This window comes from Micromys minutus, assembly GCF_963924665.1.
Source record: "Micromys minutus genome assembly, chromosome: 17".
Classification (NCBI taxonomy): Eukaryota; Metazoa; Chordata; class Mammalia; order Rodentia; family Muridae; genus Micromys; species Micromys minutus.
Window position 1 is genome coordinate 28,089,802 of NC_137952.1, and position 16,230 is coordinate 28,106,031.

The 16,230-nt window shown below is 40.4% G+C and overlaps 1 protein-coding gene across 3 annotated transcripts in view; it reads left to right on the plus strand.

Moving 5' to 3' along the window:
* The window catches only part of SNAP23 (synaptosome associated protein 23), a 28,787-nt gene extending 12,721 nt beyond the window's left edge, over positions 1–16,066 (plus strand). Inside the window, exons 5-9 of one of the 3 annotated variants that reach the window (XM_080931459.1) lie at positions 342–459; positions 4,199–4,231; positions 8,723–8,878; positions 10,781–10,925; positions 13,391–16,066. In XM_080931459.1, the coding sequence (XP_080787585.1) occupies positions 342–459; positions 4,199–4,231; positions 8,723–8,878; positions 10,781–10,925; positions 13,391–13,456 (518 nt within the window). In that variant the 3' untranslated portion in view covers positions 13,457–16,066. Of the gene's footprint in view, positions 1–341; positions 460–4,198; positions 4,253–8,722; positions 8,879–10,780; positions 10,926–13,390 lie in introns of all 3 variants that reach the window. The other 2 variants (XM_080931457.1, XM_080931458.1) reach the window with 2 other exon arrangements.
* The last annotated feature ends 164 nt before the right edge of the window (positions 16,067–16,230 follow it).

Here is a 16,230-nt window from a genome sequence, read left to right on the forward strand (position 1 = left end):
TCCCTGATAGCAAGGTCTAAAACAGGTCTAAATTCTGATGATTTTAGAACATCCAGTTTTGTTGGCCTGAGTTAGTTCCATCAAAGCTTTCCTTGGTTTAGTGCCTAAATTTAGAAATACTAGGAATCTGACTGGAGTAATTTTTAAGCAACCTTCACATGTTCTGCTGGAGAATTAATCTTTCTACAGTGAGGCTCCAGGAACCTTAGGATCAGTATTGTTTTCTTGGTACTAATACTCACTGGTAGGTGATAGCTAGCGTAGAGGTTACAGCTTGCTGCACTGTAACATTAGCATTTTCACTGGACATCTGTGACTGTAACACCACAACTTATTCTTAGAACAACTAAATCGCATAGAAGAAGGCATGGACCAAATAAATAAAGACATGAGAGAGGCAGAGAAGACTTTAACAGAACTCAACAAGTGTTGTGGCCTCTGCGTCTGCCCTTGTAATAGGTAAGTTGATAAATCAAGACCTTTTAAAAATAAATCAGTACATGAGAATATCCTTGCTTACCCCCTATCCGGAAATAAGTCAGAAGTGTAACTGGATAACTGGACCTAAATTAGCAACATTTTAAAAAACAAGCTGAAGATCAAGGTTTTCATGTAAGCAGGAAGGTTCATAGAAAATCATACTTAGTTTGACCAACTCTTGTACCAAACATCAGTTTCAATCTGGATACAGAAAGACAGAAAAACATCTGGATGTTGTAGAATAGAATGGCATTTGTGTCTAGACATTCAAGGAGTAAAGAATGGACTTCTTCAAAAGACAGTGTGTTAGCACTAGTGTTTGATGGTGTGACGTCTACCTTATCAGAAGAGGTAGGGCATGAGTTGTGCTTGTTACTAAAAGGATTTGGACTAATGTTGGAGAAAAAACTTGGGGTTGAGGCAAAGTGGGAGCCCATAGCACCAGAAAACAATCAACAAAAATAAAACATGGAAAGAAAGGGAATTTAACTGAACTACATGATTCAGATGAGAAGTAGCCAAAGATGTAAGTAGCTGGTGGAGGAACTTGGATGCCAGAGTTAAGGAGAAGATAGACTGGATTGACATTCGTGACTATGCACCAGAATGTTAGTTAGACGTAATTCATTTTCCGAGTCTTTGAGGTTAGACTTTATCAGTAAGATTAAAGAAAAATTATAAATCAATAGGATTCACCTTAAATCAGTTGGTTGCATTTGAAGCATGAAAGGGGGGAGGGAATCAAAGAAGACTGATGATGGATGGCAAATCCTAGTTTTGTTTATGTGATAGAACAACCTGAGCAAAAGAACGTAGGAAAAGAAAGTTACAATCCCAGGTTGAAGTGTATCACTGAAGGGAGCTCAAGGCAGGAACTGGAAGCCGCTAGTGACATCTCATCCAAGAACAGAGAGGAATGAGAGCTGCATGCTGTGTGTTTGCTCTCACCTTGTCTTAGTTAGCGTTTTACTTCTGAGAACAGGCACCATGATCTGGCAAGGCAAGTCTTATAAAGGACAACATTTAATTGGGGCTGGCTTACAGGTTCAGAGCTTCAGTCCATTATCATTAAGGTGGGAACATGACAGCATTCAGGCAGCCATGGTGCAGGAGGAGCTGAGAGTTCTACATCTTCATCTGAAGGCTGCTAGCAGAATATTGACTTCCAGGAAGCTAGGATGAGGGTCTTAAAGCCCACACCCACAGTGGCACACCTACTCCAACAAGGCCACACCTACTCCAAAAGGGCCACTCTTTGAACTGAGCATATACAAACCATCATATACCTTGTTTTCTCCCACTGTCTTACACTGTTTAAGCTCCCCTGCTGCTGGTCACAGGCAAACCAGATCTAAATAGATCCTCAGTTGATGTTCTTCACTGATTCTAAGTTGTGATAAGCTGACATTTAGATCATCATAAGGCATCACTAACAGACAGAAAAAAAATTATAGTATTCTGTGTGAGATTGGACACAGAGGACTTCATCCATTTTCTTTTGTTTTTTGTTTCCTTGAGACAGGATCTCACTATATAGTCCTGGCTGGCCTGGAACTCTCTCTATAGACTAGACAGACTGGCCTTGAACTCAGAGATCTCTCCCTGCTTCTGCCTCCCAAGTGCTAGGATTAGAGATGCATATTAAAGTATATCACCATACCCAGTTTATTCCATTGTGGAATTTTTTATTTTCTTCTTACTCTTGGATGAAGTAAACTCAATGATTTTTATTAATAATAGATATTCAGATAAGGTAAAGTTTGGACAGAGACAGGTAACCATTAATCTTTAGCTAGTAACTCTTTGAACTTTACTCTTAGTCAAGATGAGTGTCTCTCGATTAAGTTACAGAGCTTCATCAACAGTTCGTCTAGCTCATTGTCCCAGGGGCATAAATCCTAGTGAGTTAAGTCTTTTACACTTGCTTTTACACTTTGCAGGTGAGTATACTTTTGTTACTTGCTTTGCCTCGTTTCTAATCTGAGTTCCAGGGATTTGTGCTGAGATCCTCATTTTGTACTACAAATACCCTTTAACTTCTGAGCCATCTCCTCAGTTCTCAGATAAGTGTTTTTATAATATTATATAATAATTTAAATTAAAAAGCTATGTGTATGGGTGTTTTGCCTGCTTGATGTCTGTGCACCACATGCTGTATCCACAGAGGCCAGAAAAAGGCATCAGATCCCCTTGAATTGGAGTTAGAGAAGATAGTGAGCTGCCATATTGGTGTTGGGAGTTACCCAGATCTTCTGGAAGAGCAGCCAGTGCTTTTAATGCCTGGGCCATTTCTCCAGTCCCTTCTGTGCTATTTTCACTAAATAAGAGAATTATGTTGCTTGTTGGTCAACTTTGGATTTGTTTTGTCATGAGGAGTTAAAGATTTGACTGTTCGTCTCATCTTTAATACAAGCCCATTGACCTGTTTATACTTTGGTTGACTTTCTAAAAGTTGACAGTTCAGTAGCTGTGACTGGAGCTGGGGATGTGGCTCACTTGGTACAGTGCTTGCCTGGCATGAATAAGTCCTGGCCCAGCTCTCAGGGTCCTCTTCCTCCTCAGCTACATACTGAGTTCAACATCAGCCCGGGCCAAATGAAACCCTCTCCAAAACAATAGCAACAAATATTTTACAAACTTCTGTTCCTGTTTCATGTACCATCTTGGAAGAATAAGGAAAGAAAGTAGGTGAATTTCCTTGAACAAAAACTCCTCTTCAGCCTAGAAGATTGTTTCTAAGTTGTAGGTTAATAAACAGAATAGCCATGAATTCTAAAAGGGTAAAAGATTAGAGAACACGAGGGTAAAACAGTGGGTGTATTGAAGTTTTTCTCTGTGTGTCCTGCCACGTGTGGGCAAGCTTTTCTTGAACATGAGGAGAGAAGGCAGAACATGGCCCTGCCATAGGCTTTCACCTCCAGCACTGGCAGAACTCTTTCTCAGTGGGTGGAGAGAAAGCATTCCTTCACAGATACAGTCCAGGACTCTTATGACAGAACAGCTGTTCCCTGAAAAGAGAGCAGAACCCACCTGAAAGATTCTATGGGAGCTTTCTTCTTCAGGTGTCTTTACCCCACTGAGACCTGGGCTGTTGTTAAGTCACTTGTCCCCAGTGTCTTCTTTTCGTCCACTGTCTAGATCTTCCTGACCTTACCTGACTGAAACCTGACGTGTTTCAGTTAGGGTCAGCACTTAGCCAATTGTAGCATGAGCTCCTCACACACACACACACATATAGCATCCTAGTCCTCTACATTTTGTGGGTGTCAAAATCTGGCAGTACTACAAGATCAGTAGTTAACTGCTTGGATTCATGTATTCTTCCTTCCCTTCCTCCCCCATTCTCCTTTCCTCCCTCCTTCCCACCACTCCCCTCTGACCCCATGATTGTGTTTATTAAACCATTTAGAAATCTATAGTATTCTGGAAGACAAGAGTTACTTTGTTTCCTAAAATAGTGGGATCACTGTGCTTTAAGTTATACCTGCACTGAAGCTTTTACATTAGTGTATTTTTGTGCTCACACTCAGGGCTGGGCACGGGACGAGCAACACTCTCCCACTAAGGTGGACTGAGGGGACATTAGTGCTGCCAGCCAGTACTTCCTGCTCAGCATAAACTTTAACATTTTAGTGAGGAGTGTTATCCTTTGGGCATGCTCAGGAAAAATGAAGTATGGCATCATTTAAATCATTTTCTTGTTTTTCTTTTTATCTAGATTCTCAGTTGGTGACTGTTTCTTTGAAACCAGGCAGGCATTTGAATGCATCGTGTACTTAAAGCTCTACATCTGTTTCTGTTCTGTTTGACTGACATGCACTGTCTGCGTCTTATTCTCTCACTTAATCTCTTCCTTTCTTGCTTTACTAAAAATGAAGATCTAACAACAAAAGCCGGGCTCAGTAGCTGATCAAAGGGATCTTTAAGATGCAGTCTTGAGGTACAGGCTGAGCTGCTAACCTGCTGCCCAAGGTGATGTTTCAAATGGCTTTTCTGTGCATGTGCATGGATTTTGTGAGTGGTGGAAGCGGTCTTAAAGCTGTGTTGTGTGTTTTGTGAAGTGAATTTGTTCGTGATAGATTCAGATTTTCATTTGTTATAACTCCCCTAGACTAATGCACCAAAAGCTAAGTGTGTATTTACTGTTAATGTGAACAAAATAAAAGCACCCCTGAAATTCAACAAGCTTTAAATTGTTGATCTTAGCAGTCAAAATTACAGTCGAGTTCTTTTAAAGGTTGATTGCGTCTCTCTGTTCCTTTCCGTTAGATATCATCATCCCCTCTGGTTCCTGGAGAATGTTTCTATTCAAGCATTGCTTCTCTGCATTTGAATTTCCCTTGATTTAGGCCACTAAATCAAGTTAGGAATTGTTAGTCTAGTCATCATTAATCCTATTTAGAATAAAGTGGAATATGAGTTTTAAATGTGCCCGGCATGGTGTCCCACACCTTTAATCCCAGCACTGGGGAAGCGGAGGCAGGCAGATTTCAAAGTTCAAGGTCAGCCTGGCCTACATATCAAGTTCCAGAACATCTTATTTAAAAACTATATAAAAGAGATAGATAGATAGATAGATAGATAGATAGATAGATAGATAGATAGATAGATAGATAGATAGATAAATAAATAAATAAATAAATAGAAAGAAAGATTTAATATACCGTTTTTTTAAAGGTAAAATCTTCTTACTCATTTTTGGTTTTATTTTTGTCTTTGAGATAGGATCATACTTTGTTAGCCCACACTGGCCTCACTCAGTCTCCAGAGTCTTGGGTTTGCAGGCATGCCACTATGCCTGGATTTTACTCATTGCTTTTGAATTTGTCACTCTCTCCAGCCTGCTCTACAACTTAGCATTCTAAAAGAAGCCCTACTTATAGTACCTCAATTAACACTCCTGGATACTGTGCTGAGAGTTGTAGCCCAGTGGTTGGGTGCTACGACTGGTGAGGCCCTGGGGTTATTCCCCACCACTAGAAACAGACAAAAGCCCAGAAGCCACCCACTTTTTAAAAAAAATATTGAGAAATATTGGTTATTTTGCATATTATTACTCTGCTTTAGATTTTTGCCTGGAATCTATATGTTAACAAAGTACACATGATGTGTTGGTTCACTAATTTAACAGGTAATTATATGAAAATAGTAATTTAAAAATTATATCTCACCTTGTTCCGGGAAAGATTTGACATGGCTGATTAATTGACTGATTGACAGAAATAGTAGTATACACATAAAAATAATTATGAGAACTTCAAATGGGACCAAGAGAAGGGCTCATAAATCTCTCTTTCAAGAGCTTTTAAGGGCCTACAAGACCGTTTAGTAGGTAAAAGTGCTTGCCACCCAAGCCCCACCTCCCAATTTCCATCCCTGGAAACAAGTGTAAGTTCAGTGTACTGGTGCATGTCTGCAAGCCTAGCACAGATTGGGGTGGGCGGAGAATTGCACTGCAATTTGTCAGCCAGCAGTAGCAGCAGAAACAGAATTCTGCTTCAGTGATCTTGAAGGCTGTTTGTCCTCTGACCTCTACATGTGTGCTGTGGTGCATGTGTACCCCAATCAATCCAATCAATCAGTCTGGATTACCCTTTGTAAATAAATTAGTACATGCACACCCCTTCGTACTTGGAAAGTCAGGAAACAACTTGCAGGAATTGTTCTCATCCTTCCTCCACGTGGACTCTGGGAACTAAACTCCGGTTGTTAAGCTGAGCAGCAAGCACTTGTACTTACTGAGCTGCCTTAACAGACCTCCTTTTTAGTTTTTGAGGCAAGTTCTCATGACATAAGTCAGGTTGGCAAACAAATGATTTGCTGCCCCAGCTGCCTGAGTGTTGGGATTGTAGGCATGTGCCACCATGTCCTGTTGAGTGCCTTTCTTACAGGTAACAAAAAAGTCCAGTTCTGGTTCATCAGAATTTCATTTTGTATGCTTATGAAAGAAGATACCACTTTTTCATAGAATTTATTCTCTGCTTTTGCAGTTTTTGCAGTTTAGAGAATGTCTCAAAGCTAGGATAAATGAGACCTATATTATAGCACCGCTAAGCTTAATTTTTGGTAATACAAAAATAAAACTAAAATGAAGTAAAATCCTAAAAGTAATCTGTGAAGACCATTTTGAAATGACCATTTTAAAGTCGCCTGACAGAATGAGGAGTGTAAACCTGTAATACCAGCACTTAGGAATTAGAAGCAAACCAGGTTAGACCTTAGCCAGCCTAGGCTATATAGTTAGGTCCTGTCTCGTAAAAAAAAGAAGAAGAAGAAGAAGAGAAAAACACTTTTCTTGGCTTCTTTTTCTTTCTTTCTTTTTTATAGTTTTTTTTTTTTTTTTGTTTGTTTGTTTTTTAAGACAAGGTTTCTCATAGCCCTGGAACTTGCTTTGTAGACCAGGCTATCCTGGAACTCACAGAGATCTGACTGCCTCTGCCTCCTGAGTGCTGGAATTAAAGGTGTATGTGACTATGCCCAGATCTGGGTTCTTTTTCCTGCCTGTTGTATCAGTTGAGAAGTATATTCTCTGTTAGCTACAGCTTAACCTTTTAGGTGAGTTCTGGTTTTGCTTTGAGTTTTATTTTGTTGTAAGACCTCCATGTGTAGACCAGGCTGGCATCGGACTCACAGAGGTTTAGCAGTCCAGCACACCTGTCTCTACCTATCTTGATAGAGAAGCACTGGGTTTGCAGATGCACAGCACCAGCCAGGCTTTCACTGGGTTCCAGAGGTTGGAATGAGCTGTGGGGCTTGAGCTGCAAGCTCCTCTTTAGTTTTAAAAGACCTAGGCTTGGGGTTTGGGGGGTGGGGTGGGTGTTTGAGAGACAGGGTTTCTCTGTGTAGCTCCGGCTGTTCTGGAACTCACTCTGTAGACCAGCTGGCCTCGAACTCTGAAATCCACCTGCTTCTGCCTCTTCTGAGTGCTGGGATTATATTAGTTGGTTGTCTAATTTAGAAATAATTCATTTTTTCCTTCATGATATTTTGTTTATTTCTTTAAAAAATTTTAAAAATAAATGTATTGCAAACTTTTGCCATTAAAACAGGAGTCTGGGGTCTTTTTGTTCAGTTGATATAATGCTTGCCTAGCATTTGAAAAGCTCTAGGTTAGATCCCCAGAACCACATAAACCAGGAGTGCATGCCTACAATCCCAGCACTAGGGAGGCAGAGGCAAGAGGAGTTCAAGACCATCTTTGGGGCTGGAGAGATGGCTCAGTGGTTAAGAGCACTGACTGCTCTTCCAGAGGTCCTGAGCTCAATTCCCAGTAACCACATGGGTAGCTCACAACCATCTGTAATGAGATCTGATGCCCTCTTCTATGTCTCTGAAGAAGGGACAGTGTACTCACATACATAAAATAATCTTTAAAAAAATAAAAAGGACCATCTTTGGCTGTGAATTTGAGGGCAGGTTGAAGTTTGTGAAACCCTGTCTCAAACATACACAAAATTCTCACAAATCAAAGCCGGTTTTGGTGGTGCATGCTTTTAATCCCAGCAATCTGGAGGCAAGGCAAGCTAATCTCTTAAATTTAAGGTCAGTTTGTTCTATAGAACTAGTTTTAGGACAGCCAAGGCTACACAGAAAAATCCTGTCTCAAAAAAATAAAAGCAGAACAAAACCAAAACAACAAAGCCTTATCAAGAACTACTCTAGTTCAAACAGGGAACAAAGATGAGGCCTAGTGTTTCCCTCTTGGCTTTTTTTCAACCCATACACTAAGCTCTGTGGTTCTTCCAAGAACCCTTTTTGTATATCTCAAATCACCTTTCCCAAGGATCTCCCATCCCCCACCACACCCAAGTATTCATTGACCTTTTTTCCTTCTTGTAAAAGTTATAAGTTGGAAGACTTGAAATATCTATTTTTAGTTTACCACTTGCTGGTGGCTCAGCAAAGACTAGTACTTGGACCTTTTAAAAATGCTTAAATGGTAGTAATCCCAGCACTCGAGAGGCAGAGGCAGGCCTCTGTGAGTTCCAGGACGGCCTGGGCTACAAAAGCAAGCTCTGGGACAGCTAGAGCTACATAGTGAGATCTTGTCTCCAAAACAAAATGATTAAATGTTGGTAGCGGTTTATCTGATTCATTCCTTTCCTCTTTTGACATTGGCCATAGTGCAGACAAACTAGTTTTAGAAAAAAATTGTAGAGTCATATTCACAGTAATAAGTACTAATAATTTTAACCCCCCTTTCCTGCTTTTTGGTTTGTCTATATTTCTGACATTAATGTAGGACAAAGAACTTTGAGTCTGGAAAGAACTATAAGGCAACATGGGGAGATGGTGGAGATAACTCACCTAACAATGTGGTATCTAAGCAACCAAGCCGGATAACAAATGGTCAGCCTCAGCAAGCTACAGGAGCAGCCAGTGGTGGATACATCAAACGGTACGCCAGCTCCTCCTCGTATTTCTGTACCTCCTAACGCATGGCTCATTTTAGGAATTGGGTGAAGCTAGCCATGAACCCTAACTCAACAAGTAACCTGTTAGTCTCCCTCCCTTTTTTTCTTCTCTCCTTTCAAAGAGATGGTTTGTTTTGGTTTCCCACTCCAAAGGGTTCGATTGATGGTTTCTTGGGAAGGCAATCATGGCAGCAGGGATGTGGTGATGGTTATTTTTCACTTGCGGCAAAAGTGAGCGAAGGAAAGACTGAGCAGGGCATGCTCTCCGTAGAGCTGCTGCCAGGCCCTGACTCCCACCACCCCCTGCTACTGCCTCCTGTCATGCCCTCTGATTGACTTCAAAGTAGGAGTCTTGAGACAGTGTGCATAGATTGATTTGAAGGTTTATTAAACACAGATTAGGGGCTGCTCAGATGTCTCAACCGGTAAAGAAGCTTGCTGCCAAGCCTGCTGTCTCAGTTTTCATGATGGTAAAAAGAAAGAAATGACTCACGTAAATTATCCTCTGATCTCCCCAACACATGTGTTGTGACATGTGCACATGCATGAGCACTCGTGCACTCACACACACACACACACACACACACACACACACACACACACACACACACACACACACACTATAAGTAAATTAAAAGTTAAAAACAAGCCAGGTGGTGCAAACCTTTAATCCCAATGCTTAGAAGGTAGAGGCAGGCAGATCTCTGTGAGTTTGAGGCCAGCCTGGTCTACAAAGTGAGTTCCAGGACAGCCAGGGCTACATAGAGAAACCTTAGAAGAAAACAAAACATAAAGATTTAACTAGGCTTGTAGGCTGAGGATGGAGGATTGCTTTAACCCAGGAGCTATAAGTCAGCCAAGGGAGCATCATAAGGCTTTATCTGAGGTGAAGAAAAAACAACAAAACAAGCTGCTTTCCTGGTAATCCTATCACTTCAGAAGGATGATGTGGGAGGATTGACAAATTCAAGGGTCTGAGAAACGAATGAATTCTCAGCCATCCAGGACTATACACTTCCCTGATTGGGAAGATTTGGAGTATTAGAATTAATGTATTGCCATAAACAAGTACCTCAATGGTGTTGGAAAATACACTGTGTCTCAGGGTTGTGTTTTTGTCATCTTCTCTATGGCTCTCATAAGTCTCTCTTTTTTTTTTTTTTAAATTTATTTATTTATCATATATAAGTACACTGTAGCTGTCTTCAGACACACCTGAAGAGAGCATCAGATCTCATTACAGATGGTTGTGAGCCACCATGTGGTTGCTGGGAACTGAACTCAGGACCTTTGGAAGAGCAGTCAGTGCTCTTAACCGCTGAGCCATCTCTCCAGCCCTCTCATAGTCTCCTTGATTGGCCTTTGCTGCTGTTGTTTTGAGACAGGTCTGTGTAGCTCAGTCTGGCTTCCAATTTATGTTTCTTTTCCTGTGTGAGCCTTCTGAGTGCTAGGATTACAGGTAAGTGCCACCATGCTTGGATTTTAAGAATTTTTTAAAATTATATGTGTGTATGTGTGAAGAATGGCACACATGAATTCCATAATGTGTATGAGGAGGTCAGAGGGCAACATTGTGGGGTTGGTTCTCTCATGCTACCTTTACATGGATTCCGTGAGTTGAACTCATGTTATCAGGTTTATGCAGCAAGCACTTTGATCTGCTGAACCATCTTGCTAGTCTGCCCACTCCCTATTTAATTGACTTGCTCTCCTCTCCTCTCCTCTCTTCTCTTCCTTTATTCCTTTTCTTTCAGCGTAGACTGTTTCTAATAGTCTGCATTTCATTTACATGTTGAGCATCATTTTGATAATTATTTTTATAATTCAGATTTAGTCCATTTATAGCTTAACAAAAAGTTCTGATTTAACGCTCTTTTTTCTAATAGTATAACTAATGATGCCAGAGAAGACGAGATGGAAGAGAACCTGACTCAAGTGGGCAACATCCTAGGAAACCTAAAGAACATGGCTCTGGATATGGGCAATGAAATTGATGCTCAAAACCAGCAAATACAGAAGATCACAGAAAAGGTAAAAAAAAAAAAAAAAAAAAAGTAATTAAGCCCTTAGGAAAATGGGATATCAATTCAGTGCTATTTAGTAATGACATCTTTTGAGAGAGGTAAATGCGGTCTACTCAGAACCAGTATTAGTGAGGAGATGAGTTCAGAATTTTAAAAGTAATCTTATTTTTTGCTCATGTCAGTGGTTCATTGTAAAGGCACAGCTTGGAACGAAGCTTAACTTAAAACTTTCCACATGAAGCTAAGAACTTATTTTGTAGAGCTTTTAAGATGCGTCAGGGAGTAAAGATGCTTGCCACCAGGCCTGACAACCTGATTTTGATCCCTGGGATGTACATTTTAGGACATAATTCTTTTATGTCCTAAAAAGAATTTAGGACCAATTCTTTTTTTTTTTTTTTTAAGAATTATTTTATTTATATGAGTACACAGTTGCTGTCTTCAGACACACGAGAAGAGGTCATTAGATCCCATTACAGACATTTGTGAGTCACTATGTGGTTGCTGGGATTTGAACTCAGGATCTCTGGAAGAACTGTCAATGCTCTTAATCGCTGAACCATCTTTCCAGCCCCAATAAATGTAATTTTAAGAGAAATTTTAAAATGTACTGAGTAACCTGGGTGTAGTGGCACACACTAATAATCCCAGCATTGGGGAAGCAGAGGCAGATGGATCTCTGAGTTCAAGGGCAGCCTGGTCTACATAGAGAATCCCAGGACTTCCAGGGCTTCATAAAACCTTCCTATTTCAAAAACAAGCAACCAGCAAACAAATTATGTACCAAGTAGATTCCTGCTAACTTTTATGTGTGGTTGTGTGTGTTTCCTTTCCGAATGCTTGTTAGCTTTTACTTTTGTTTTATTCACAGATAGCCTAGTAGTAAGATCCTGCAGTTTCATTTCAGGAGTCAGCAGCAAAAATCAATTCTGTAGACTTGTTCTTGTATAGGATCGTGTGTGGCTGGAAAGATGGTTCAGTGATTAAGAGCACTTACTGCTCTTGCAAAGGATCTAGTTTATTCCCAGCAACCATGTCTGGTGACTCACAGCTGCCTATAACTCCAGCATTAAGGAGTATGAAACCCTTTGACCTCTTTTGGTGCTTGGACTGGAGCCACTTGGTTCCTAAGATACTTGCAATGCTGAACCCTGGGTTTAGGGTATAGATTACACATCATTTTAATTTAGATACTTCTGTGGGTGGCAGTACATCTGTTCCAGAGATCTTTGGCAAAGTTATTTCAGTCTCTTTGGTCAGAGCAACAGTAGCTCCAAATGAGACTCCTGCTCAGAGAGCATTCTTTTCATACTCTATTGCATCAAAAATGGGCTGGACATGGTGTTGGTGCCTATAATTCTAGCCACTCCAGAGGAGTGGGACGAACACTTGAACTCAAGGTCAGCACAGGCCATAAGATCTAGTCTCAACAAATAACTAAGTAGACCACCTTGGGAGGTGGCTCAGTTGGAAATTACTTGCCATGCAAGCATGAGGACTGCATTTGACCCTAAGTACTCATATATACAAGCTAGACATGGTGGTGTGTGTCTACAACCCTGGGTCCAGGTGGTAGAGCAGCACTTGTTCTTCAAGAGGACTGGGAAACTATTCTCAGCACCCACATGGTGGCTTACTCCGGTTCCAAGGGATCCAATACCTTTTCTGTGGCTTCCATAGGCACATGGTACACAGACATACATGCAGGCAAAACACCCATACACATTAATCAGATTTTGTTGGTGGCATGTGCCTTTAATTCCAGCACTCCGAGAAGGTGGATTTCTGTGAGCTCAAGGCCAGCCTGGTCTGTACGGAGTGAGTTCCAGGACAGTCAGGGTTACACAGAGATACCAGGTCTCAAAAGAATACAATTTTGCTACTTTTTTGGTTGCACTGGTGATTGAACATAATAAGACCTTGTGTCTTATTACCACTCAACTATATCCTCACCCTCTTTTGCTACTGTTACTTGGAGACAGTTTGACTGTAACTTTGGCTGGTGTTGAACTCATAGTATTCTTCCCATGTTCTTTTGAGTGCTGAGATTACAGGCATATGCCCATATCTAGATCCCAAATATATAAAATTTTATCTTTGTGTATGTGTATGTATATGTTTGGAAGGGAATATATGTCCATAGAATTGTAAATCATATATTCTGCCCCTGAGCTATATCCTCAGCTAAAATTAAACTTGTTGATTTTTGAAACAGATTTTCATGTAGCCTAGGCTGGCCTCAGATTCACTGTGTAGTTGAAGAAGACCCTGCATTAATGGTCTTCTTGCCTCCACTCTCCAAGTGCTAGGATTACAGGCACATGCCAAGATACCACTTTATACAGTGCTGTGAAATTGAACCCAGTGCCCAGTACATGCTGAGCTGCACCTGCATCCCCCAGTTTAACTTGTGTTTAAAAAATGGGTTATTTTGTGAACAGATGCTAATATTTCTCCTTTTTTTTTTTTCAGGCTGACACCAACAAGAATCGTATTGACATTGCCAATACAAGAGCAAAGAAACTCATTGATAGCTAAAGCCCTGCTGTACTTCTTTACCTGTTAACTCAGTTCTCTAGCTCCTGCTGAGTCATTTATTATTCAGAGTTAGAAAGACTGTGAGAGAAAGACCGGAGGATGCCTCCCTACTTTCGTACTGTCTTTTGGGGTATGTTCTTGCTCAGGCTTCCTTACAGTCTTTCCCAGTTCACTCTAGTAGGCTGCTTTCCACACATCACACAGTCTCTTTATCTCTTCACTTAGCTTCTTTCTGTGTTCAAGATTTGGAAGCATTGCCAAAGAGCCATGAAGGAGGCAGCTGTATTAGTAGCTTTTGTCATTATTCATTGGTTGGTTTGGTTTTGGCTTGTTTGGTTTTACTTTTCTGGTAAAGAGCAAGAGGAAGGAACAAGAAATGAAGTTAGTGCTTGGGATAGGAGCTTTCACACATGTGTGTTGTTCTACATCACTGTTTTTCACCTAATACTCCAAAGAAGAATACAGTGAGTTTTCCAGAAGTGAGCTTCACTTCTGAACCCAGAGTGATTGGTATATACAGGTAGGTTCTTGGATCCTGTTTCACATGCAGGAACACTATATAAGCAAGTGCCTCTTATTCTCATACAGTGAGTCACAGTGTGGCCCTAATGTAGGCCTGTTAACTTCATACAGTAAGTTGTCAGTAGCCTTTAAAAGATGTACATATACATGTGAAATAGGAGACTTCCTCACTAAAGCAGGGCTTCAAATTTTGGGGGGAAACTTTTACAGTGTATCATGTGAATTCAGATTTACCTCAATACTAAGAATTATGTTTAGATATGAAAAAAAAAAGTTGTTTTGATCTCAGGTAGAAAAGTAGATTGAGTTTTGTGTAGTTTTAGACATTTAAAAGGTTATAATTTGTTACTAAAAGTTGTTTGGAAAATTATGCTTTTGGATTAATTATTGATGACCGCACTGCCATTCTCTCTGCCTTACACACAGAATCAAATTTATGTACATCCTGAAGTGTTAGGAAAGCTGAACTGGTATTTGTCACCTTTGTTTAAAAATTAGCATCTGTACCCTTTAGAGCTACTGAAGTAGATTGGTTTGACCAATAACCATTGCTTGATTCTTACAATTAAATTGTAATTAATGGTATTGTTCTTTCAAATAGGTAATGTTTCTATGACTTATTTGTAGGGGCAATCATTTTATCAGCTTTTGTTAACATTAAATAAATCAAATGTCCATACATCTAGCACTCCAATAGAAAGCTGCATTAGCTCTTTTCTAATTCTTACCAGAAGTGTTTACAGGAGTTTCTGTAGTTTTCTGAGTCCATTCTGGACTTAGTCATTTGAACTTAAATACACTGCTGAGTATTTCTGAGTGAGAATTACAAGTCGATTATTGAAGAAGATATGTCTAGCATAGCAGCATTCAAAGGGTGAAGAGGGCAGTACTTAAAACAAAAAAGAAATGCTCCGTGTCACAAGGAATATAGTTTGTCAGGTAAAGATACTGAATGTATGAAGTGTGACTAAGTATAAAACACTGGATTGTGCTGTACCTGAAAGTGCTTTCCTTAAAAATCATTTAAAAACAACATGCCAGTTTGTCTTATGGAATGGTACCAAAAGGTAGTATCCAAGGTATATTTGGTTAGAATATGCATAAAGCAACCCTTTGCCCTTCTGGCTGGTGTGATTGTATGCCTATTTCTTTGTCTTGGTTTCCATACCTGTAAATGGGAATTAATAAATTCTATTTTATAAACTAATTCACAGACCAGTAATGCCTAGAAATTTCTTAGAATATGCCAGGCTCGGAGGCCACACTGATAATCCCAATGTTTGGGAACTTGACACACAATCAATCAATCTACCCAGTGAGTTGTGGGCCAGCCTAAACTAAATTGTGTCAAAACCCAGCCCCCTCCCCTGAAAAAAATCAACCAACAAGCTCTTAGAAGTGTGCTGATTAGATGTAAACGTCATAAATGGTGGCTGTTCTCTAGAATGGAGGGGGTTCTTTTTGGTCAAAGATCTGTCTGTGAAATTTGAAAAAACATAGCACCCCCCTCCCCAAAGCAGAAAGCACAGGAGCAGATACCAAGTGCCTTTGCCTGCTGAGCCATCATGCCCTCTGTTTCCATTATTTTCGAGATAAGATGGCAAGTAGTAATACAAGCTGGAGTCACCTGGGTGCTAGTTTTTAGGACTGGGGATGTAGAACTAATATGTTCGTGAGGTGCTTGCCTAGTATATAAGAATCCATGTAAGCTAGGTGTGCTGGCATGGCCCTCCAAACTCAGCACTAGGTAAGAGGATGCAGGAGGCTCGGGAGCTCAAGGCTATCCTCAGGTACACAATTTGGGATATGTGAAACACTACTCAAAGGGGGGGGCGGGGACAGCAATGATATGGCTCAGCGGATAAGGGTACTTGCTGCCAAGCCTGACAACCCAAGTTTGAACTCCAGGACCTAAATGGTAGAAGAAAGCCAACCCCTAAAAGTTTTCCTCTGACTGCCACATGTGCTGCAGTGGAAGTATGCAAGCTTGTGTACACTTACACATAAAAATGTAATGAAAATAAAAGGCAAACGTTATTTGAATGTCATTTTCCTGGATGCTCTCATTAAAATTCCAAGTTATCCTCATTAGGTTCCTGATTTCTCATATTGATATTCAGGTTTCTTATTCGGAAGTCACTGGTTTGTTTCTTGTTTTTGGGTTTATTTTGTTTTTTTGCCTCTTTATAGATAAGTGGCTTATTTGAGTTCCTGTAGTGTCACTTTTATGTACCTATCATACATACTTGAGA